Source organism: Canis aureus, chromosome 5, assembly GCF_053574225.1.
Source record: "Canis aureus isolate CA01 chromosome 5, VMU_Caureus_v.1.0, whole genome shotgun sequence".
Lineage (NCBI taxonomy): Eukaryota > Metazoa > Chordata > Mammalia > Carnivora > Canidae > Canis > Canis aureus.
The window spans coordinates 42,074,004-42,099,107 of NC_135615.1; the positions used below are offsets into that span (position 1 = coordinate 42,074,004).

At 40.6% G+C, this 25,104-nt stretch overlaps 1 protein-coding gene and 2 long non-coding RNA genes across 12 annotated transcripts in view; 2 read left to right on the forward strand and 1 right to left on the reverse strand.

Moving 5' to 3' along the window:
- PPP2R2B (protein phosphatase 2 regulatory subunit Bbeta) overlaps window positions 1-25,104 on the reverse strand; it is a 440,587-nt gene that overhangs the window by 297,454 nt on the left and 118,029 nt on the right. Inside the window, exon 1 of one of the 10 annotated variants that reach the window (XM_077897741.1) lies at window positions 11,651-11,747. The exons of 5 other annotated variants lie outside the window; for them this stretch is intronic. Coding sequence is in view for 2 of the 5 variants with exons in the window: in XM_077897734.1 (XP_077753860.1) it covers window positions 11,651-11,694 (44 nt within the window). In the remaining 3 variants the exon portion in view is untranslated. Of the gene's footprint in view, window positions 1-10,666; window positions 10,835-11,650; window positions 11,748-25,104 lie in introns of those variants that run through there. 4 more of the 10 variants (XM_077897735.1, XM_077897734.1, XM_077897744.1 and 1 more) reach the window with 4 other exon arrangements.
- Window positions 5,435-7,692, forward strand: LOC144314065 (uncharacterized). The gene is made up of 3 exons (XR_013379730.1): window positions 5,435-5,514; window positions 5,815-5,881; window positions 6,066-7,692. It is a non-coding gene; the product is annotated as an uncharacterized LOC144314065 (long non-coding RNA).
- Window positions 11,827-19,249, forward strand: LOC144314064 (uncharacterized). The gene is made up of 2 exons (XR_013379729.1): window positions 11,827-12,011; window positions 18,904-19,249. It is a non-coding gene; the product is annotated as an uncharacterized LOC144314064 (long non-coding RNA).

A 25,104-nucleotide genomic window follows, 5' to 3' on the forward strand; every position in this document is an offset into this window, starting at 1 on the left:
TCTTCTAATATTCTTCCTGAAAATCTCTGTACAACAATCACACTGGTCTTCTTTTTGGATTCTTGAACATACCATGCTCCATCTCCTTATCTGCCACAGGGCCTTCACATAGACTGTTCCTAGTCCAAAATGTTTTAGTATCCTTTTTCATACAGTTAACCCCCTTCTCCTTGATATTATACTCCATCATATCCTTAGGGCTTAATTCAGACCTGTCAGACATTTTCTTGGTTTTATAATAAATCACAGTTGGTACTTAAACATTTATTTACTTGTTTATCTGATTACCATCTCTCTCTCTCCCACTAGATGCTAAACTCCAAGAGGGCAGCAACACTTTTTACTTTGGCAATTTGTCCTCAGCACAGTAACTTGTAAAAAATCAATGGATGTACCATAAGTAATTCTTTAGTGATTGGCATAAATAATATTGCCATGGCTCCATCCTTGTTAGGGCTATTTTCAGTCAGGCATAGGGCATGCATGGCCTTCCATGGGAGACTAGTGCCTTTCTTATTAATGGTTCTAAAAGGTTCTGGGACCAGTTCCAATGTGGAGGAATGGTTTCTCCATAAGAAGTAATGCTTAGACACCAACTGGTTGTGCTATAATTCAACTCAATTCTGACACTACTTACCCCAAATATTGGAGGTTGCCTCCTTGCATTTGATTTGTTTGCTAGAGAGGCTCACAGAATTCTAAGAAGCATTTTCCTTAGTAGATTACTGGTTTATTAGGAAAGGATATAACTCAGGAACAGCCAGATGGAAGAGATGCACAAGGCAAGGCATGGGACAAAGACTCAGAGCTCCCAGCCCCCCCTGTGATGCCACCACTCTCTCCAAATCTCCATGTGTTCACCAACCAGGAAGCTCCCCAAACCCTGTCTTTTGGGGGTTTTATGGAGGCTTCATTACATAGGCATCACGGATTAAATCATCGGCCACTGGTGCTTGAAATCAACCATCAGTCCCTCTCCCCTCCTGGGAGGTTGAGTTGGAACCAGAAGTTCTAAACCCTCTAGTCCCATGCCTGGCTCCACTGGTAGCAATCCCCCAGCCCCAGGTAATCTCCAGAAGTCACCTCCTTACATAACAAAAGACACAATTCTGGCTATCATTGCTTAGGAAACTGAGGTTTTCAGGAGCTCTGTGCCAGACAGGGATGAAGACCAAATATATCTATTTCCTATTGTAAGTTATAATATCACCAGTTCTCACTGCATATGTTCCTCATAGTGAGCCCAAATGATTCTTCTTTCTACATGGCATGCTTAGTTCCTATTTTCTTCCACAGGCAGTCATGTTCTTTGCATATTTATCAGCTCACAAGTGTTTGTTGAGCATCTAGAACAAATAGCACACTATGTTTGGCTGAGTATACACAGTGACTACGGGCCACACTCTGCACTGAAGATTCTCTTAGCACAGCGCGGAGAACAATGCTCTGATTTATGTGTCTATTCAGTTTCCTAAGACATCTGTAAAATACCCGAAGAAGAATGGTCATTTTCTTTGAGGAGCCAGGGGTCACTTTCTGAATGAGGCGACTCAGCTAAACACCTGAAGAGTGAGTAGGAGTTACACAATGCGGGGTGGAGGGGAGAAAACCAATACTCTCAATGACCAAGAACAAGAACAGAAGAAGGGTGACGAGGCATTTTGCACAGCTGCAAAGAGGAGACCTGATCCTTGGTCTTTTCTGTTCTTTCAACATTCACGTATTCATTCATGTATTCACTTACTCATACCCAACACTTAGTAAGTTCCTGCTATATGCGTAGTATTACCTTGGTATGGAAATACTGTAGGAAAAAAAGACAGATGAGTCTCAAGCTCTTTGGGAGATTACATACTGGTATGTGAAAAGCCTATCTGTCTAGGGAACTTTCATCTAACCTGCAGGAAATGTTGCTGAAAATACTATGCGCTCACCCTGTAGGCGGATCCCTGTCTAATGCTTCATTTTGGCCATTCTTGAAAAGTAGTTGTCGTGTGGAGACTGCTCATAAGGGCAACATGTTTTGGAGGCAAGACTGAGTTTATATTTGGCTGGAAGTATATTTGCTATGAGCTCAGAAGCACAAAGAGAGCCAAGTACTAACGCAAAAACCAGGCTAAACAAATACTTGTTGTTATCATTACTGGGCTGATGGGAGAAGGCAGAGGGATAGAATGGGAATTTTGGAAAAGGCATTCTTCACATGTGACTGGCCTGGAGGAGGAGGCTTTATGTTTGAGTAAGACAAGGAGGATCCTTGAGGCTCCCTATCGCCTCCCATATCTACTGTGACTGGTCATTTTACACCAAACTTTCAAACTACCCCTACACTCAAGGCAGAAATATTCAAGGAAGTTCTCTGCTTAGTAAGAATGGAAAGAAATAGAGGCCAATATGTATTTCTAGGAAGGCAAAAATTCCCTTTGCATACTAGGCCTCCTTTTTTTATTTTCTGATTTTCCATGATTTTTCTAAACCTGATGCATTGAAGCAGCTCCTTCAGTTTCCCAATCTCATAGCTACCATTACCCATAAGGATCCTAAAAGACCTGGCTCTTAGCTTATATGATTATCTCTATTTTGAAAAGAGGAAACTGAATTTGGACATGAAGAATTTGAGGAACATAACCATCACCTCAAATAAATATAATAAATATATTTTGGTTGCTGCTCAGGAATTCAAATTGAAGGACTAAAAGCTAAACTCTTAAATCCTTTATTTTTATGTTTTATTTTCTTTTTAAAAAGATCTTATTTATTTAAGAGATAGAGCAGAAGCAGGATCCCTGCTGAACAGGAAACCCAAGGTAGGGTTCAATCCCAGGGACCCTGGGATCATGACCTGAGTGGAAGGCAGATGCTTAACCAACTGAGTGCACCCAGGCACTCCCTCTTAAATCCTATAATGAATTAAACTGTAAGGAGAGATCCTTTAAAGTGACAGGACTGTTTGAGGCCAAATTTCCTCCTGTGATTTACTAAAATGAAACTTGCTCATGCTTTCCACTTGCCACTTATGTAGGATTTTCAGGTGGGGATAACCCAACTCCAAATCTATGGGTTATAAAGAATCATCAGAGAGAATGACATACAGTGGAGAGCAGGTGGTTTTTAGAGGCAATATTAACTATGTATATATGAAATCACAACAAGTATAAATATTTAATTTCTAATGTTTAAAAGAGAAAAGAGGGTTTCTTTGAAAGTGGACTTTAATGCATATGTAAATTAATTATAATTCATAACATTCCTCACACAAATCATTATTTCGGAAAATGATGCAATCACTTCAAATCAATATTGACATTTTGAGTGTTACAATACTTTGAAAGATTTACTGCAGTGTATTTTCTCTTTCCCCTAAAGAGAGCCTTCTATCATGAGCAAGAAAGCAAGGTGAAATACAAAAAAGGCCACATGCTTTTCATTTGTCAAGCCTGTGTGCCTTGAGTTCAGAGACCATCTATGGGGGCCCTTGGAAAGCAGTGGTTAGGTGGGCGACAGTTTACACAACTGTCCCATTGGACTGCATCCTGGTACCTCATCACAACTTGTATAATGGTCACACCCAGAAGCTAATGGTCTGTATATTTTCCTATCCACCATTTCTCATCTCTGGTGACCTACAACTTCAAGGTGTATTCACAAGTATCTCCAAATTTGATCTCCTGGCACAACCTGCTAAACAAAGTATTCCACGTGTGGAAACTAATTAAGTATCCAACGGAAGTAATGAAACTGATGCGGTTGTAAAAATATGTTGTTGGCTGGGATGGCCCTATGTTAAGCATGAGTTATCAGCAAATGGGGACACTGGGGAAGAATACAGGTCATGTGCTGGTGAATTAATATTATAGGACTGGGTTTTATGAACAAAGCCATCTTCTTTGCAGGAAGCAGATTTGGTAGCCCAAATGAGAGCTCCAAAGAGCCCTACTAGATATTGACCCATCCTTTGTGGTACAGTTTGGGGACCAGGGACTTCAAGTCCCCTTCTAGCTCAAAAATGTCTCACTAACTAGCCCATCACTCTCTGTATTAGAATCAGCAATGGCTTCCACAAAAACCATTCTCACCTGGATGTCTCAAACTGCACACATTTTGGAGCTAAAGCCAATGTGTTCTTTTCCTCTTTGCTCTTTTCTTTTTCTCCAAATCTATTTTATCCACAAATCCAGCAAATGCACTTTCTACATAGCTCTCAAATATGTCCTTATCTATCTCTACTGCCACTCCTCTGGCCTAAGGCACCATCACCATCCCCTCCATGAGAAGGCAACAGCCTTCTCAACTGGGCCTCCTGCTTCCACTTTCGTCCCTTGAAATCTATAATCTGCAAGTAGCTAGAGAAAAACATCTTTAACAATTATGAATTAGATCATGCTGTTCTTCTACTTAAAATCCTCCAATGTCTTCCCTTGTGCTCAGAATAAATTCCAAATTGCTTATCCTGGCATTCAGTTGAAAACATTCTTCCCACAACCCTCTGCAAACCCAGCTCTCTCTCATTCATGTACCTTTTTCCTCTCCCACCCCATCAATCAAGAGAAGTTATCCTCCCTACACACACACACACACACACACACACACACACACACACACTGCATACCGCCTCCACTATTAGGACTTTTTCATAACAGTTTCCCTGCTGTGAAATTTCAGCACCCTAGACATTAAGGTTATATCACAGAGCTGCTGTTCCTTTACCCTGAGTTCAGCTGTCACATCCAGGTGCAGACTTTAAGAAGGGATCTGTTCTAATCATTACATTTCCTTAACCAGTGACTCATAGATTAACTGCCCTTTGTCCCTGCCCAGATATGATTTTGTTTGGTTCATATAGTATTATATATTCTGAGCCATTGTCAAAAATCACCTATTAACTCCTTCCCTTCTGCTCCAATTCTTAGGCTTGCCTCCTCTTGGCTAATGTTTAAGAATCATGAACAAAATCAAACAAAACCTCCATATCCACACTTTTCCTGCACTCTTTTTTCCTCATACCTTTTTGCAATCCAACAGTCTTAAGAAAAGTTACACCTTATTGCCCTAAAAGCCTCTTGTCCTTCCAGGGATGATAGAAAAGTCATTTATAGAAACCAGACTGGTGAACACATGACTTTCACTTTGGGGCCAGCTGTGATTCCCATTGAAAGCTCCCTGAAGACAGTGCATTAGAATAACATCTCTAAAGGAAATCAATAACTTTATTCACTTTGAAGTGGTTTATTCAGCATCTGGCCCATAGCTGGTATTAAAATATTTGTTGCAAACACTACATGATCCACTACAAAAAGAGGCAAAGTGTTAATATTTTAAAATGGTATTTGAGTTATGTAAATTCTCTCCAACCCAGAAGAATATAAAGGGAAATTCTAACCAGATGTTACCTATTGTTTTGATCACTCAAAGAACATTCTATCTCTCTGAGGGTACAGTATGATCTCATCATATACATAGTTAATCAAATGATTACAAGTATACACACTCGGTAGAGAGTGACAGAGAAAAAGAGTAAGTCATTTCTCTCCATCTTTCTATGTCCTTGGTTGCTGTTGTACCCCCAACACCAACAGTATCTGGCATATGATTGTCATCTAAGCTATATGGAATCAATCAAAGAATGTACATAGCTCATAGGTGACGGAGCCAGGATTCTAAGCCAGATTGGTCTGATTGCAAGCCTATGTCCCAGAGCTAAACTGTATTGACTTTCTTCATTCATCTGAGTTACCATGATGTTTTCTGGTGCTATCCTTTGAGATGTATGCTCTCCTGACTGTCATTACCTGTGTTTATGTTTTTCTCATCAAGCGCCTATAGGTGCCTCAGGGCGGGATCATTCCTTGTTCGACATTTCTCAGAGCCAAGAAAAAAGCAAGTATTCCCGCTCGCTGGTGTCCATCAATTACTCTGTGTGCAATTAAGAAATTCATTTTATAGATAAAAATCCTTATTTATAGAGAGGCTCAAAGCTATTCCCAAGAATTACACACAGTTATTGGCAGAGTTAGTTTCAGAACCTAAATAACTTGGCCTCTTCACATTCTTTTATGAACAGGGAGGGCTACAAAGAAATAAATGATCTGTCTCCTGGCTGCCAGTCCATATTCCCGTGAATACCACAGTGACTGCCCACTTCAACCGTTTTAGTCCTTCAGCCCTGTCTTAATCTACAACCTAGATGTAGCCAGATCAGAAGACAAGGAAAGTGAACAGTCTGATGAACAGAAAAACATTAAGTTCTGCTTTGCTCAGCTTTTACTGAGCCCTGTCATTATACTTGCTACCTGAGGATACAAAGTATTTATTGAATAATACAGTGCCAAGTTATCTGACATCTATCCTCAGCCAAAACACAGGTGAATCATCTCAAGCACAGAGGGACCCATGTCCCTTTTCAGCTTACCTGTGCTGTTCACGGGTGCTCTCTCAAACTGTGAGCATGAGAATGCCTCCCCCCCACCCACCCCGCCTGCCTTCTCTTGAAAACATATAATCTGGCCCACCTGCATTTTCGTATTTAGGCTCCGGCAAAGAGACCATTATGAAATTGATAGAACTGCCAGAAAGGAGGATGACTTCACTGCATGTGAATTCACCGAGGAGGTGGCAGGCAGAGGCGTGGAGAAAAAGGAGGAAGAATATACAGGAAGAGAAATTTGCCTTTGGGCTTCCCACCTCTTTCTGCATGGTGTCGAGAATGGTTTTATCATGAACATGTTTGCTCTGTAACAAACGACCTCAAGTCTCTTTCCATAGAGCACAGTAATGCTAAGAGTAATGAAGAAGTTGCAAATGATAACAACAGCACATACCACTTACTGAGCCGGGGATGAGGTGCTGACACTCTGCTAAGCCTTTGTACATATTCTTTTATCCCATCCTAACAACTCCTCCCTGTGTCATTCCCACTAAGACCCTTTAAGGACTCTGTGTTGCCTTTAGGATGAAGTCTAAATGCCTTAGAGTTTATGAGACCTTCTAAGATGTCATCAACCTTTGCATCTCTCCACCTCAATCTTATGTTCCCTGCACCTCTCTTAAAGGGTTTGTCTTCATCTGTACTCGAACACTTTCCATTCTTCGCGTATTTTGTGCTCTCTCTTGCCTACAGGTTTTTAAATACATTCCCTTGGGAACGTATTTCTTCAGCCCTTCACCTGGATAACTTGAACTTTCCCTCAGTTTTTTAATAGCTTTCTCTCAGGGAGACTTGTCTCCAATTCCACCTAAACTAGATTGGGTACTCTATTGTTTGCTTCCATGATTCATTCTGTTTCCTCTTTTGTAACTTAATACCAGTAGTGACTGGTTAGATACCCACCTTTACCGGTAGATTTAACCTTTGTGAAGGCTTCTTATCACAGTTGCTTCCCTCACATTGAGCTAATTACCTATTGCATGAGTAGATCCTGAATAAATGAATGGAAATAAATTATATGCAAGATATATATTTGAGCATTTCCATTTTGTAGATGAGGAAACAGATTAAGAGGAGTTAAATAACTTGCCCCAAGATATACACTTAGCAAATGGTGAAGCTAAACTTTGAACCCATGACTGATTCCCAAACCCAGGTTCTCACTCTCTCCGTAGCATTGCCTTCTCCAAATTTCCTCCAATTCTAACAGGAAAATAAAGAAAATAACTATAGAATATTCATCTTACAGAAAAATTGAGTATAGAAAACTGCTGGGATTCAGAGAGGTGATCTTCCTCCCATCTGATTTCAAAGCTACCTGAGAGATGCTGGGTGAGGCTGAGTCTTTCTGCCCCTTGGGACAATGGGGCAGACTCAGCCCCAAATGAGTGCTTTCCCCAAATATTGTTTTGATCTCTCAATTATAGGTGGTGTGGATAACAAGCAACCAACCCTTAGCTACAACTTTTAGTTCTTCCCACAGATCTACATGAAAAAAGGGAAAGTGAGTTTCTCACATTCTAAGTGAGGTTGCCCAGGCAACAAAGACAGAGCCAGAGCAACAGACCACCCATTTGAGATATGATGCAGTATCTACACATTCTCCCCTACTGATGCCCAATTCCATGGTGCAGCCGCCAATCACTTTCACACATTTTTTTCAAGGAGGCATCACTGAAAGATTCACCTGTCCCTACTGGACACAGTTTGTAAAGAGGTCCCCATGGCAGCCAACCAGTTATCTCCAGATCCTTGCTATATGGTCAGGTGAAAAGCCCTGTGTTTAATTTATAGATTATGCCAGAAGAGCAGCTCTAAAGCTGAAAACAGCTCTATAGTTCCAATTTTGTGGCTTGTAATAAGATTTTTTAAAATGGCCATTGAACTAAATACTAATTTTTGAAATTAAGTTTGTATATAATGGCAGCCACTGACAGAGCTCTGCCACTTAATGGCTGATTAATAACAGTGTGATTTTTGATAAATCGATCAAGAATTTGCTCATCTATAAAATGGGCTTACAAATATAATTACCAAAGGGTGTGTGTGTGTGTGTGTGTGTGTGTGTGTGTGTGTGTGAAGAGCCAGTAGAAAATGCACGTAAAGTGCTTGACATAATATGCGGCACATGATCAGTACCTAATGAATGAAAGTTATAGCAATTCATAGGATTTACTTGAGTTCCTGAAAAGGTAGCTGGGCAGAGAGATTAATAAACTCACTATTCCTTTGAGTCTGTCTGCTGGTCTAAGTTTAGAAAAAGCAAGTGGGCACCATGTCTGACCCCATAATAACCAGGGAAATGGGCTTTAACTCCCTTCTGGCACAGGCTGTCTTCACTGTGCACTATAAAGCCTTCACCAAGCTTAATACAGTGTGAGGCACACAGTGTGCGCTCAAGAAATGCTTGTTGAAGCTGTCAACGATGGAATATGCAGGCAGTTCAAAGCACCAGAGGCAGTGGATCTTAAAAGGAAATTGTACCCTCCTAGGAGTCATTAAACGAGTTCTTCAAGGAGGGCAGTAACAACAAGCCATCTGATTGCTTTGTTCAGAAGTACTTTCCGACTGAGTTACCCCAGAAGAGATGCTGTTTTTTGCTACATAACTGCAGGACTTCCAGTCCCTACTAGGAAATGGCTTTTCAGGATGGCTTGCTGATGCTTTTGTGTATGGAGGGAAGAGAGCCACAGAGCAGGATGAAACTTCTACCAATCTGCTCCCAGCCTCTGGCACTGTTGTGTCCTATTATGCTCTGATGTGTGTGTGTGCGGGTGGGGGGGGGGGGAGTAGATACACCAGCAGTACCCCCTTACCTCTGAAAATCAGATCTAAATGCCATTTAATTCTATTAGAAAATTATTCTATGGTATAACTTAGAGTCTGAAAGTCTTTTATCCTTTAAACACCAAAATCTCTTTGGAGAGAATTAAAATGGAAAGGGTATAAATGAGCACTTCTGTAAATTAAGCACTTTCTGGCTGAGCAGACCAAATTAGCCTTTCCTAGGATGCAGAGTACAATACGGTGGCTCTGGTCTTTGTTCTTGAGTAAAAAATTCAAGAGGGTAAATCCATTCCAGAACAAATAACCTTCAAATGTGAATTGTGCAAATCTAATACTTGTGAGTCATTAGTATTTGTAAGTCACCTAGTTTTGGCTATTTTGAAAAACAAACCACATAAAGTAGTAATTAATAAAAGATATCATGTCTTATTAACGTTCATATAGTAATTACCAAAATCACAAATCCATCTGCTAAGTAGTCAGCAAACAAGACAAACGACTGAGCTCAGTTAAACAGATTATCAAATGCCTCTGGGAATATAATCTAATAGCCCCATTCTAAGCCATGAATAAAAAAGGAGCTACTCATTTTGCCATGTGGACAGGCCATGACAATCCCATCTCCCACGTGAGCCAGGACAGAGCAATGGAGACATCCTGCAACTGGTCCTCTCTGGAGAGAATGTTCTCCTTAGCCAGTGTCAATGTTACTCATGTAGCTTGCCCTTGCAGCCTTTGTACTGACACTTAAGATTTGGTTTCTTAAGAAGACATAAGAGAAAAGACCCAAAAGATGTCACCTAAATTTAAACACAAGCCCACTAGCTTCTGCAGGTAAAATCCTATCAGGGAGGCTGCTTGGCTCCCAGCACAGAAAAGTTTTTCTGTCATTTTATCCCTACTTCTCTTCCACCATTGAGCCCCTCCTCACATTTCACATCTCTTCTCCTTGCTGGGCATCTAAGGAACAGAAGCTATGTCTTACTGACCCTTCATGTATAACAACAATGGCAACAACCACTACCGACTGCTACAAATTGTGATTAAGATACCTGCCGTTTCTTGTGATTGCAAATATGCCAGTCATTTGGACGAGTGCTTTAATTTTCTTAAATTTATTATTTGTTATTTGGTATTCATAATGGACCCTGGAGGTAGGTACACTCTCACCTGACACATGAGGCAGCCGAGGCTCGAAGAGAGTGAGTGACAGAGCTGGGGGTGCCAAGGTCAGAGCCAAGTACACAGCAGGTGCTGATCAATGTCAGTGGAGTAAGTGAGTATCTTAACATCAAGTGAGTATCTTAGCATCAGTTCACGCCTTTATCCCCTTGGTAGTGAAGGTTCAATCTTTGCAGCTTCTGCTTTCCTGTGCATTTTTTCCCAGGTGTGCATGATGTTAGGGGGTATTGTTACTACTGGATATCCAAAAATGTCAAGAAAAGCTCCCCTTACCTTTTTTACATCAGAAAATAAACACTTTTCCAGGACTCTACCTCCCAGGTCAGTGTCTGCCAGGATGGTATTCAAAATTGGGCCCGTTCGATGGCTTTTCATTTGAATTGGTGCTACTCACATGTTGGACTGCAAGCTAGATGTTAGGAGGCAGTCCAGTGTTCCTGGCACCTCCTCCCAGCTCTCTTCAACATCCTGGCTCTATAGTCCCATGGAGGGGAGTTCAGGGCCTGGCGGTCACTGACTTCACAATAGTCAGTGTTTCCCACTGGTGGGGGTAGTGGACTTTTGATGCCTTCACCCTCCCACACACAGCATTCTCTCTCCATCGGGTAGCTGCTTCTACCATGCAGCCCATGCACTTGGAGGGAGTCATGCCCACCCAGCTCCAGAGAAGAACGCTGATTGCTTTAAGCCAATCAGCACATGCCACTGGCCTTTTCACAGGGATTAATTCATGCCAGAAGACATAGGGCAGGCCAATGATAAACAAGGAGACATCTGCTGGGGCTTCTGGAAACACCATGATTTCTGGCTCAGCAAGCTTCAAGGAAAGCAATTTCTCTCTCCTTGCTGGGCATTTACACAGCATAAGAAAGATTAAGAAGGTGTGGGAAATCATTCCGGATCTCCAAAGAAATCCAACCATAGGATTAAGTAAGATATCACAGATGATCAAGAAGAAAAACAAAAAAAAAATTGTTTTTGATGATATAACTCAGCCACTTACAACTTATTCCAAATCTTGGACTATTTCTGGGTTTTCCAGCTATGTGCGAGTCTAAATTCCCTTTTTTTTAGTAAGGCCAGTTTTGAGCCAAATTTTCTCTGACTTGAAACCAAAAGACTCCTAATATTCATGGGTGACAACTTTGTTTCATGCTCGCCATCAAATTCACTTTTTTTTTTTTTCACAACAGCAACTATGACGATGGTCTGAAGGACCAAAGGGCACCGTGGCTTATCATAAATTATAAAATTTACCTGTTAAAGCCTGAGTAGAATTGGCCTGCATGATTTCGGGCCATGATCTCACAGAGTGCTCTACAGTATGTCTGACACTACTGAACTGCATTCCAATCAATTATTTGTATGGTAGTCATAAAGCCTAATTATGAAGACATGATGAGATCACTGCACAACTGAGCCACAAGGTATAACGGCTACCCTAACAAGCCCATCTGCTCCCCCCAGCACAGTCCTGCACACACCCTTCCTGGGTTTCCTGTAGACTATGTATTGTCAAGTGAATTCATGAATATCAGCTACTTGGATGTTCTCGGAGACTGCCTTTCTGCCTTTGCTGACAATGACAACTGCCTTGGAAACCACAGGGTCAGCACATGTAAGGGAATTACAGCTTTTAATGCCCAAAAAATCTGTAGCAGAGTGTAGTCACAGCTGTCTCACGTGGATGTGAGAGCTAGGATCCTGTCTCTTGGGCTTTCGACTGTGAAGGGTGAGTCCTTCCCAAATGCTGGAGATTTAGGATTCAAGGATGGGAAAGGAAAAGACAACGGGGAAAGACTAGAACAGAAGGTACTATATCCCCAAAGGAAGCTTATGAAAGGAGTAGGAAAATGGGATATGATAACGTCTTATCATCGGGTCAGCTTCGTGGGTAAGCAACTCATGCAGTCACAGAGCCCTGTGCTCAGAAGGGCCCCTTGTTTTTCTTCACAATCTGCTGCTGCCATCTTGAAATTCCTAATACTTTTCGAATAGGAACCCTGCATTTCATGTTGACCTCAGTCCACAAATTAAGTAGACCGTTATGCTTGTTATAGATCTTTAGTTCCCTGTTTACTAAAATCACATGAGAGCAGAAAGGGGAAATTTTACTAAGGACCTGCCTTCGAATTCTGATATGTCTCCTGCCTTTTTTGACTGTCTATTCCTCCTTGACAGCCACCTTTGTGCTGAACAAGTATTTTAGTGTGACGTCGTAATTCTTCTGTGGATTTACTATATTTCTTTTGTGTTATTTTCTCAGCGGCTACTCAAGGAATTGCATTTTAATTTATGACAGCCTCCCTCAGATGAATATTAATTTGAAAATTTAGAAACTTTGCTTAATATAGTGCCATTTTTCTTCCCTTTGTGTTATTGTCATATATACTGAAGCTACATGTTATAAATGGAATAATACAGTATTAACATTATTATTTCATAAACTCTCATGTCTCTTAAAGAAGTTGGGGGAAGATGAGAAAAGATGTATTAATGGAATCTTTTATACTAACCTGTGTATTTATTATTTGCAGCGCTCTGCATTTCTTCCTGTGGATTTGTATGGCTTTCTGCCGACTTTTCCTGAAGGACTTCCTTCCTTTAGTATATCTTGTGAGACAGATCTGCTAGTGATGAATTTGCTCAGCCTTTGTTTATCTGGGAATACCTTTATTTTGCCTTCATTTTTGAAGAAGAGTTTGTTAGATACAGAATTCTTGTTTGACAGTTATTTTTCTTTCTGCATTCTGAATATGTCACTTTACTGCCTGCTGGCCTCCATGGTTTTAGATGAGAAGCCAGCTGTTCATTGTATCGATGTTTGCCTATATAGGATGAGTTGTTTTTCTCTTGCTGCTTTCAAGATTTTTCTCTTTGGCTTAGACTTTCAACAGTTAGACTGTGATGTGTCAAGGTATGGATCTATTTATATTTATCACACTTTGATTTCTTTGAACTTTTTAGATGTGTGGATGAATCCTTTTTAAAAATCAAATTTGGGAAGTTTAGGGCTCTTATTTTTTTCATATAATTTTCCTGTCCCTTTCTGTTCTGTCCGTATGGGACTCCTATTACATGGAGGTTGTTGCTAGCTTTGATCTTATCTCACAGGTTTAAGGCTCTGTTCATTTTTGTCTTCATTCTTCAGATTGGATAGTTTCTATCAATTTATAGTTCACTGCTTCTTTCTTCTGTATTCTCAAACCTGCTGATGAGCCCCTTTACTGAAATTTTATTTTATAGCTCTTGTACTTTTCAGCCATAGAATTTCCGTTCAGTATTTTTAATAATTTTATGTCCCTATTTCTTTTTGAGATTTTATTTATTTATTCATGAAAGACACACAGAGAGAGGCAGAGACACAGGCAGAGGGAGAAGCAGGCTCCACACAGGGAGCCCGATGTGGGACTCAATCTTGAGTCTCCAGGATCATGCCCTGGGCCGAAGGCGGCGCTAAACCTCTGAGCCACCTGGGCTGCCCCATTTTATGTCCTTATTAAGAGTATCTATTTATTAATCTATTGTCACACTTTTTTTTTAATTCTTGAAATGCAATTTCTTTTAGTTCTTGGAATCTATTTGTAATAGCTGCTTTGAAGCCTTCCTTTGTCTGCCAGTAGCTGGTAACACAGAAATGGTTTCTATTCACTGCTTTCTTTCTTTCTTTCTTTCTTTCTTTCTTTCTTTCTTTCTTTCTTTCTTTTTTAATTTTATCTGAGAACGGATAACACTTTCTTGTTTCTTGGCATTCCTTTTCATTGTTTTCTTAAAAATGGGACATTCTATTTAATATATTGCAGCTACTCCAATTCTGGTATTTTTTCCTTTGGAGTTTGGTGTTGCTGGTATTTTGTTTGTTTAATAACTTGTCTGGGCTAAATCTGTGAAATCTGGGTCCCCTACAGTCGCTAATACCTCTGCTAAATTGTTGTTTCAAGTATATATATCCTTCATTTTTTAAACCTGGCTTGCTAGAGGCTCTTCCTATGTCTATAGAGCTTAGTGGTATAAAACTAATGATTGCGCATCAACTGTGCTCTAACACCTCGAACCCATAAAGCTTCCATCTGTTGCTATTGGATAGGTTTGTGGGTAGGGGGGCACATTTAAAATTCATGCTGCTTTTAAGCCTCCTGGGTTTTAATTTCTTCTGGGCCCTTTTGAGTCTCTTCTGCTCATGCACTCAGACCTAGGACTAACCAGAAGTATGTGAAATGTTCATGTTCTTCTCAATCTTCACTGGATGCATAAATAGCCTCAACCAGGAATATGCTGTCTTTCACCACAAATACAACCTGTAACTAGTGGACCCCACAATTCTTCCCACCCATCCACCTCCAAGTGATCATTTCTACTGACAGCTTTGTTGAGTGCTTGCATTGCCCACTTGTCCAAACTGGGTGAGTCTCCTCAACTCTGGCAGAGAGGCTGCTTGGTCATCAAGGCTTTCCCTACCCTCACAGAATCTATAAACACAGGGTCAGGTGAATGGAGAAGACTCAGGCTAGAACTTTACAGACTCCCATTCTTCCTGCTAGAAGTTCAGTAGGGGGAATCCCTGGGTGGCGCAGCGGTTTGGCTCCTGCTTTTGGTCCAGGGCGCAACCCTGGAGACCCGGGATCAAAGATCAAATCCCACGTCAGGCTCCCGGTGCATGGAGCCTGCTTCTCCCTCTGCCTATGTCTCTGCCTCTCTCTCTCTCTCTGTATGACTATCATAAATAAAAATAAATAAATAAATAAATAGAAGTTCAGTAGGTTTTTGTTTTGTTTTGTTTTGTTTTAAAGCAGAAACACTTCTCAGATTGTTTTGTGCCTTTGGTTGATTTCCAAAGCACTATATGGTTGTACCTGTCAGTTTTTCCTAGCACTATAGTTGCATTTTGGGGAGAGGATCTGCCCAATCTTTTCACAGAGCTAAAAGTTCTACTCTGTTTTGGGTTTTGACTTTTCCCATTTGTGCTTTGAGTCCACAAATTATGCAGATCATCCTCCTTGTTACATATCTTCTTTTTCTCTACTCTTCTTCAGGGATCACCTTTCCACACACTCAAGGCCAACATAAGCTTATGGCTCCAGAGCAATAAAATTATTCTTACACAAGTAAGATAATTTCAGCAGCAAGTTATACACTGACATTCCTACAAACCACAGAAATTTACTTGAAATAAGTTGAAAGCATTCAGTGAACTCTCCGAACACCAGTTGTTGCTTATTCTTAGTCACGTGGCCCTTCCTCTCAGCAAAGAAGGGTAAAAATCTGATGCTGCCCTTCTAGCTGGCACTTAGCACTCTACAACTGCAGCAGATAGCACCAATCACTAATTTCTTTCCCACTCAGACATGGTCCCAGAATCTTCCTCAGACGGAACTGCAGGCAGCCATTATGTGGTTCAGGAGATGAGATCTTTTAGACATACCTTCTTCAAGTTCCCAAAGCTGAAGCTTATAATAATTCTTCCTACTACCTTCTTTACTTCTACCCATCAATCAAGGCTTTGGGTTTGGTTTTCTGAGAAACATGCCTTTTTTTGGGGGGGGGGGGCTTCAGGCTCAGCTCTGGCTTAGTTTTTTCTTCTGGATCTTTATACTTACTCCCTTGATGATTTCCTATTCTCAGGACTTTAAACTCCATCCATTTATTGGCCTCTCTCAAATCGTATTTTTAGACTGAATCTCTTACCCAGACTCCAACTCCCTATACATCATCTTGGAAGTTTTAAGAGCATCTCCAAAGTGACCATGCCTGAAACTGAACCCCTGATTTCCCACCTGGAATCTCTTCCACCCCTGTTGGCTTTCTCCCTCTTGATTGATGTTAAATTCATTCTCTCAGATGCTCAGATCAGAAAACTTAGAGTCATCCTCAATTCTTCTCATTCTCTCTCATACTATTAGGAAATCCTATAATTGTACCTTCAAAATAAATCAGAACCTTATGCCTTCTTCTACTGTCACTGATACCATTCTGTAGTCTAAGCCACAACATCCCTCATGGTATTATTACAACTGATTTCACTACTTCTAACTTTGCTCTTTTATATTCTGTACTCAACATAATATCCAGAGTGTTCCTTGATCGCTGCTATTCTATGCTCAACATAGTGGCCAGAAGGATCCTCTTCAAAAGTAAGGCTGATTGTGTCACTCCCCGACTCAAAACATTGCAGTGGCTTCCCATCTTACTCAGGGTAAAAGCCAAAGGCTTTTCAATGACTTACCTTAAATAGCATGCCCTGCCACCCCCTTAATTTACTGATCTCATCTTTCACTATACTTCCTCTTACCCCTTTCCAGCCATGCTGGTCTCTTGATGCTTCCTGAAAATGCTTAGCCAGGTTTCTAGATATTTTGTATTGGCAGATTGCTCCTCCTGAAATACCCTTACGTCAGATATCATGTGGCTAATTCTCTCACCTCCTTCAATGTTTTGCTTAAACACCACCTTTTCAATAAAGCCCACATTGAGGGCCACCTGGGTGGCTCAATGGTTGAGCATCTACCTTTGGCTCAGGTGGTGATCCCAGGGTCCTGGGATTGAGTGCCACATCAGGCTCCCCACAGAGAGCCTGCTTCTCCCTCTGCTTATGTCTCTACGCCTCTCTCTCTCTCTTTCATTCTCTTTCTCCCTCTCTCATGAATAAATAAATAAAAACCATTAAAAAAAAGCCCACCTTGATCAGCTTATTTCACGTGGCACATTCATCATTTCCATCTGCCTCTCCCTCACTGCAATTCCTTCTGGCTCTTAACTCTCAGCCTCTCACCCTTTTCTATATTCATCTTTCCTTCCCAGAGAATATCACCTTCTACAGTATGATAGAATTTACTTATTTGTTATCTTCATGGCTTATTATCTATCTTCCCCCTGTCTAGAATGCTGTAACTCAAAAAGTGCAGAGATTTTTGCTTTTCTCACTGACACCGCATAGTTTCTAGAAAAGTGTGTGGTGCATAATAGGTATTCAAAAAACATTAGTCGAATGAATGAATCAGTGGCAGATCTATGGTTCTGATATAAGTAGGTGTTTTTGAAGACACAGACTAAATGTGAGAACAATTTCCAAAGAAACTTCAGGGGTAACACAGTTCAAAGAAATGTCAAGAAAATCTTCATGAAAAAGAAGAGTAGGTGGTGAATGGGAGATTATATCCTTATCTTGACAAGTCCTGGGGGTACATTAGCATATTAAAGGTTCTGAGAAGTCCTTAAGGCGAGAAACTGAACTTTATTTTTCTCTGGCTTTTTTCAGAATTTTTTTTTTTTAATCTTTGATTTTATGTAGATTGAAAATTATATGCTTAGGTGAAGGGGTTTCTTTCCCCCGAATATTTCTTCTGTTCCATTCTTTTTCAAGTATTCCCATTATGCATATGTTACATCTTTTGTAGTTGTCTGGGATATTCTGTTCCTTTTTTTTTTTCTTTCAGTCTTATTTCCTTTGCTTTTCAGTTTGCAAGGATTCTACTGATACATTCTTTAGTGCAGAGATCTTTCCTCAGCTGTGTCCAGTCTACTAATAAACCCATCAAAGGCATTCTTCATTTATGTTACAGTATTCTTTCTGTCTAGCATTTCTTTTTGGTTCTCTCTTAGGATTTCCATCTCTGCTTACACTGCCCATCTGTTCATGCATGCTGTCTACTTTATCCATTAGAGGCCTGAGTATATTAATGATCATTGTTTTAAATTCCTAGTCTGACAATTCCAATATTCTTACCATATTTGGTTCTGACACTTGCTCTTTCTCTTTAAATTGTGTGGATTTTTCTTTTTTTTTTTCTTTTTCTTTGCCTTTTAGTATGCCTTGTAATTTTTTGTTGGTAGCTGGGCATGATGTACTAGATAAAAGGAACTGTGAAAAATATGCCTGTAGTAATGTGAGGGAAAGGGAAGTGTTCTGCAGTCCTATGATTAGGTCTTCATATTTTAATAAGCTTATACGTCTGGGCTGTGAATTTCACAAGTGTTTCTCAGTTGTTTCTTGCCTTCTTTTTGGGACAGGATAGCTAGAGTGGGCTGGAGTTTAATATTTCCCTCCTTCCATGTGGAAGGCTAGAGCTGACTGGAATTGGGTGTTTCCCTTTCCCCAGGTCAGTTAGGCTCTGATAAAACCCCAGTAGATTGGGCTCTGGTTAACTGAGAACAAAGTGCTTTGGTATATTTCAAAATGGCTCCTTTTCCCCTCCCTTGCTTGAAGAACAAGGGGATTTTCTTCTGATATTTTGCTATGAGAACCTAGTTGACCTCTTGGAGGTAAACTACATAAATTGTACCTCCTTGTCTCCGTGACTGGGTCCCCTTGTACTTTTTAACTCTCAGAGTTGACCACACTGAGCCTCTAACCAACTCATCAATTATAGTTCAGGATTTCCTATCCAGGCACTGGTTCCCCAAACTGCTTCCACTCATGAGTCTCTGCTCTGGTAAACTGATACTCCCCATATTCACCTGTCTCACCAATCCTGGGGGCAGCAGCTTATCCTGTATCCTCTCCTCTTTTACAGATGCAAGAAGACAGTCAACAACTGAAAAGTCAGCTTTTCACTTATTGTTAGGATGGAATGTTAACTTTCAAGCTCCTTGTATGTGGAACTGGAAACAGGAATTTTTTTTTTTTTTACACAATCTGAAACTTCAAAAAAGGTTTATATATAATGTATAGGTAAAATGCGTAGCAGTTGTAAGCATGGACTCTGGAGACAGACCCCCTGGGTTTATTTATAGTTTGGCTTTGCCATTTTCAAGAATTACTTTGTGTCTCTAAGCCTTCGCTCTTTTACCTGTAAAATGGGGATGGTAGCAATATCATAGTTTGGGGTGAGAATTAAATAAGATAGCATATGTAAACAATGTCTAGTACATAATAAGAAGCTCCATATTTTTAAATGAAATAGTTATATGAATGTCATTATTTCCCAGGTATTATCTTAGATGTCAGAGATACAGAAGTAGAAATTGGACCCTGGCCTCAGAGCTGATGTTCTATAGGTAGGAGAGAAACTAGAAACCTGTAAACTAATGAACATTTTTTGATAGTAACAGTGGAATGAAGGAAATAAATTGGGGTTAAGTGATAGAGGGGAATGGAGGAGGGCTTTAGACTGGGTAGTCCCAAAAGACTTTTTAGAAGAAAGAGCCCTTGTACTGGGAGCTGACCAGTTTGGAGCCAGCCAAGAAAAGAACTTTGTGGAAAAACCACAGGGGTGCATCAACAGCAGAGGTGTGAAGGGAGAAGCAAGTTTGGCTTGCTCACAATTGGAAGAAAAGTTGATATGGCCGGTCATGGAGAACAGGGGAGAGAAATAGCATCTGTATTGCTTTAAATAACAGCAACACCTCTGGACCTTTATTTAGAGGATGAGCTCTCAATTTATGATTTTATTTATTTCTTTTTTTGGAGAGGAAGAAGAAAGTGGTTTTACAGGGATTCTAGCAATAATCCAGCGGTCTGGAGAAGGGAGATGCAATGATCAGAATCCTAGGATTCAGGGGGAAGTGACCAGCCTGTCCTGAATGGCTATGGGTTTTCCAGGTTCGGGTGGTGATTGCTGCTCTCTACTACCTTTCCCCCCACCCCGCACCCCCTACACACAACGGGCAGTGGGGTTAAGGTGAATGTGAATGACCAACTCAGAGGATAAAGAGATATGAATTAAAAACTCAGAAGAAAAGATCCATATTTGGATCTTACTCACACTGTGGTTCCCCTGCCCCCAAATGCTCTCATTCTTGCTAAAGCCTACACTCATTTCTCTCAGTTGACATGTTAGTCTAAAAATTCTCTTTTGTGTACTGTTTCTCCACCTCCCTCTTTTTGGAGGGCAGAGACAAATCTCTTGGGTATAACTAAACATCCAGAAAAATTCTCAGCAAATACTGCATGCTGTTACTTTAACTTGTAAAAATTCAATTATTTACCCTACCATAATTAAGTCCTTTTCCAGACATAAAACTCTCCCCACATGCTGAGTGAATATAAATTTTCATTGGTGTTCATTTGACCTTGCCAAACTAGCCTGAAAATTGTGTCCCCTTTTGCCAAGAATAATTTTTTTTAGTGCTCTTCTCAATAACTATAGTTGAAAGGAGAAAGTGATATCTCTGTAACTCAAACCAGATCCTTTTGCAATAATACATTGGCAAGTGACAATGTGATGAAATTGTTTTATGCGTGCATGCTTTTGTTCCCTATCTTAATGTTTCTGAATGCAGAACCAACCTGTTTATTATTCTTCTGCTACACAATGGAAAAAGGAGGTAAGAGGAGTGCTGACCTCTCTGCAGTTTAGACAAAGTTTCTTAACAAGAATGCTTGTTTCTAACGGCATCCTTGGAAATGCCCAGAAATAGTACCCACTCTCAATAATCTCTCTTTTCTAAGTGGGAAACATTTCCTTGACTAATCTAAGCCCAGTCAAATGTACCCTATGGCACCAATTCAAACATTTAGGAATTGTTTGCCTACAGGGACTTATTTAGATGCCATCTTCCTTTTTTCTCAAATTCTTGCCTTTTGAGGCATTTCATTATTCTTAGTAACTCTGGCAGAGGCTAAACAAGAGGTATAGGAAGGAACATTCAGGCCATCTTTAGCTCCTCATTAGCAGGTATGGGAAAAGCCTAGGCGGGTGGTAGAAAGCACCGAAATTGTGAGGTTCAAGAGTTCTCTATGTTTTCATTAATTCCACCTTAGCTTGTTGGTTTATGAATAATCGAGTTGACTCTAAATGAGAAACACTTCTTAATTATCTTAATGACTAATAAAGAAGTCATTTCCTTAAATCTTCAGTGGAGACTAGAAGAGAACCGTGTGAAGGCACAGTGGGCACACCTGTGTATATGTGTTTGCACATAAGTGTGCATATACCTGTGTGAATTTTACTGTGTTCTCACTGCGGGTGCGAGTGGATTAATCTAAATTCTTTCCCCAACCTGCAGTAACTCATCCAGGTCTGGTCAATAGTAACAATGTGGTTGATTTCCCAACACCCATCCCTAGGCAGCAGGAGAGTTCCAAAGTCTTTGGACCCTCCTCAGTATGTCCTCAGTTTCTACTCAATTGTTTAGACTCCAGGGAATCGGGATTCTCAAATTCCCGAATTTGTTTTTAAAGATTTTATATATTCATTCATGAGACACACAGAGAGAGGCAGAGACATAGGCAGAGAGAGAGAGAAGAAGAGAAGCAGGCTCCTTGTGGGGGCCTGATGCGGGACTCGATCCCAGGATCCTGGGATCACGACCCAGCCGAAGGCAGACCAACCACTTGGCCCCCAGACATGCTGGGATTCTCGAAATCAAATCGTTTTGTGTTCTAGAGCTTACCAGGTTTTCAGCTTGCTGCTCAGTTTTCGGTCTTGGTTTTAAGGGATCAATCGAATTACCTAAGACAGCCAATCTTTAGACAATAGACACTACGAAGAGCCTGAAGGGTCTTGTGGTCCAGGTGGCTGAGTCCTGTCCTTGCTGCTGCTGAGAGCTTCTTTATGCACATCACACTTGTGACTGTGATAAGCAAGGTCACAGAGCAGTGAGAAAACGTAAGCTAATCACCTCGTGCTTGTCAAGAAATACCAAGTGCTGAGGCATCTCAAAAGAACCTGGAGAGAGAAGGAGGGCAGGTAGAGAGAGCTACATCCACCAGATATATTACAGCTGTGCAGGTCTGAGGGCGGCCCTGAGAATTGGAAGGAGAGCCCAGGAAACAGTGTTTCTTTACCTGTAACAACAGTAAACACGCTAAAATGTCCATGTGGGAATTCTATTGTGTGCTGTTTTAATTAAAGCAAATCGTATTCTACCTTGAAATTGTAACTTATTCTGTTTGCACTTTGAAAAATTCTGATTAAAAAAAAAAAAAACAAACCCTTTGCTTCAGCAGCTGAGATGTCAAGTAAAAGGGGCTGGATAATAATCCCATGTGTTTCCAATTGGATGAATTGTTTACTTGTAAAGTTATTTCCTAAGATTTTTTTTTCAATTAACATATTAGATCCTTGAGGAGTACTTTGGATAAATGCCCAAGTTGCTCTTTGGTTAAGTGGAATAGCACAAAGTCTGCGTTCTGGGAGCCCAGTCCTCTGATTAGTGAGGTCAAACCTCACCTTAATTCTCTCTTTTAAAAATCAAAAGACTTTTTTTATGATTATTTGAGAGGGTTGCTTTTTCTTTCATTCTCTGTCAGATAAGCATTTTGGCTATGGCACCTAATTGTTGAGGAAAAAACAAAAGAAAAAACCCCCTATCAATCATACTTGTGATGCTATTAATCACCATTTTGTTTTGTTCCGAAATTTCCCCTTCAGGCAGATTTCCAAGCATCCAAACAGAAGCAAAATGAAACACGTACACTATGAGCATGATGCTTATTGTGACAAACAGAATCTATGAGGACTCAGAGGAGGTAATCTTTGACCAGTGAGGGGAAAATAAAAAGTGTGCATAGGGGGTAGTGACTGGGGGAGACCCTGGCCTCAAAGAATGAATGCACAACTTTCCTAGGTTTAGCTGTAGCTCAAATTGAAATTTTGAAACTTGAATCCTATTTCATCAAAGTTGAATAAGAAAATCAGCAGAACAAACTTTTAAGAGTGAAAGGTATTGTTAATGTGAACCAGACTGCTAATTGGTAATGTCTTTAAAGAGCCAGTGCTAGCCTGGGTACAGAATTATGAGGAAGGTGGGACTTGCCATTGGTGTGGAAAAATAGATGGGACATTGTCACTCTCCCACTGCAGTGCATTCCTATTCTACTTGTTACTGTTGATTCACTGGTGTACTTAGTCATTCATTCCACTCTTCTCTACTAAATACCAGTTACCAGGCCCTGAAGATACAGCAGTAAACCAAGGGAACTTGCATCTAGTCTTCATGCTACTTACAGTCCAACTAAAGATGGAATTACATAAGACACAGTTATGCGGGATGCCTGGGTGGCTCAGCAGTTGAGTGTCTGCCTTTGGGCTCAAGGCGTGATCCCAGAGTTCTGGGATCAAATCCCGCATCGGGCTCCCTACAGGGAGCCTGCTTCTCCCCTGTCTGTGTCTCTGCCTCTCATGAATAAATAAATAAAAAAAAAAAAAAGACACAGCTCTGCCACATGAGCCACGCTAACATTCGGGATGGCCAAGTAGCCCTGGGAGCACTTGGTGGGGCTGTCCAACAATATCTGGGGATGGTGTTGAGCTGGTAGGAAATAAATTTTCTGGGGAAGTGGCATTTTAGCTGAGTCCCCAAAAGCATAACCAGAGAGCAAATGGGGATGGTGAAGAGAAAGAAGACAGTTGTCATAGTGGTGTGTTGGAGGAACTAAAAGAAGTTTGGTGTGTCTTAGTTGTGAAGTTTGATAGAAAACATAGCTGGGGGAGTGTGGATCTTAGAGCCATGCTGATCTGAGACCTGACTTCTGAAGTCTGCATAGGCTTAGAATCAGATGGTGCTGAGTGTAATTTGCAGTTCTGATCTTTCCTAACTGTTTGGGCAAGTTACTTCACTTGGAAGCCTCGCTTTCCTTATCTATAGAATAGAAATCTTTCCACTTCATAGGATTGTTTGAAAAATTAAGTAATTGAACATGTATCTAGCTGGCAGGTCAGAGTGTTCAATTAATGGGAACTATGGCTGTTCCTTCTGCGTGTAATGGTCAGATACAATGGCATTTCCACGTGGAACAGTATCTTAGAGAAAGTAAGCTCTACTGTCATCATTTTAGGCATGAATCAGCAAGGCTAGATGTGTTGACATTTTGGGGTAGAGTGACTTCCTAATGTGTCTCAGTTACATATTCCTTATGGGAGGCTGGTCATCGCTCTAGTGCCAAGAGAGCAAAGATTTCCCAACATAAGCAATAGAATCACTTGACAAAATACCATTTTAGTCATTTTTTCCATCTGCTAGTACACTGTCCTGACCATTCACACTGTTTAATAAGATCTTTGAATTACTATCACATCCGCCTCTGAGGGGACACAGGAAGTAAATGAAAGAAACTAATAGCCATATGCAAGGATGACTAATACGTGAAGTACCATGTTTTTGTTAGCAGTCTTAAGAATCCCAGTAAGCAAGAAAAAAAACTCCCAACCCTAGACAATTAAAATGAATTTTTTTCGTGTATTATTTTTATTGGAGTTCGATTTGCTACAACAAAGTTTTTTTAAAAAGGCTGTTCTATTGAGATCTTCTAGTCCTTTTGATTGCTTTTCACATCTCTAGGCTCAAACTAACAAAACCTTCTCTATAGACAGACAGATAGTAGGCCATTCACAAAGCAGAATATCTCTCTTGAGCCAAAGAGAGAAGTCCGTCGCCTAATTTCTTTTAGCCCCTAAGGCTGTGGGCTTAGTTTTTCTGTATAAGCATTTTAATGCATTTGTACTGAGAATTTGTTCCTTATCAGGTAAGTGGGATCATAGAGATAAAGGAAGAGCACTGGTTTGCTTGGGGAGACAGGGAGCCAGTAAGCTAGTATTTTTCCCCCTCAATGTTTTCCAATGGCCAGCACCTGTGCTAAGTGCTTCATATGCTTTATTAGAGTTGATTCTCTAAAACAGCCTTTTGAACAAGGCAATGCTAACTTTAATTTGTAGATAAGAAAATTGAGACTGAAGATTCAAGACTGCCCAAGGATAGATAGGTAACAGGTGGCTGATCTGGGATGAGCGGGGACAGTCTTACCCGAGTCCTGCTTTTGAATGCTAGGAATG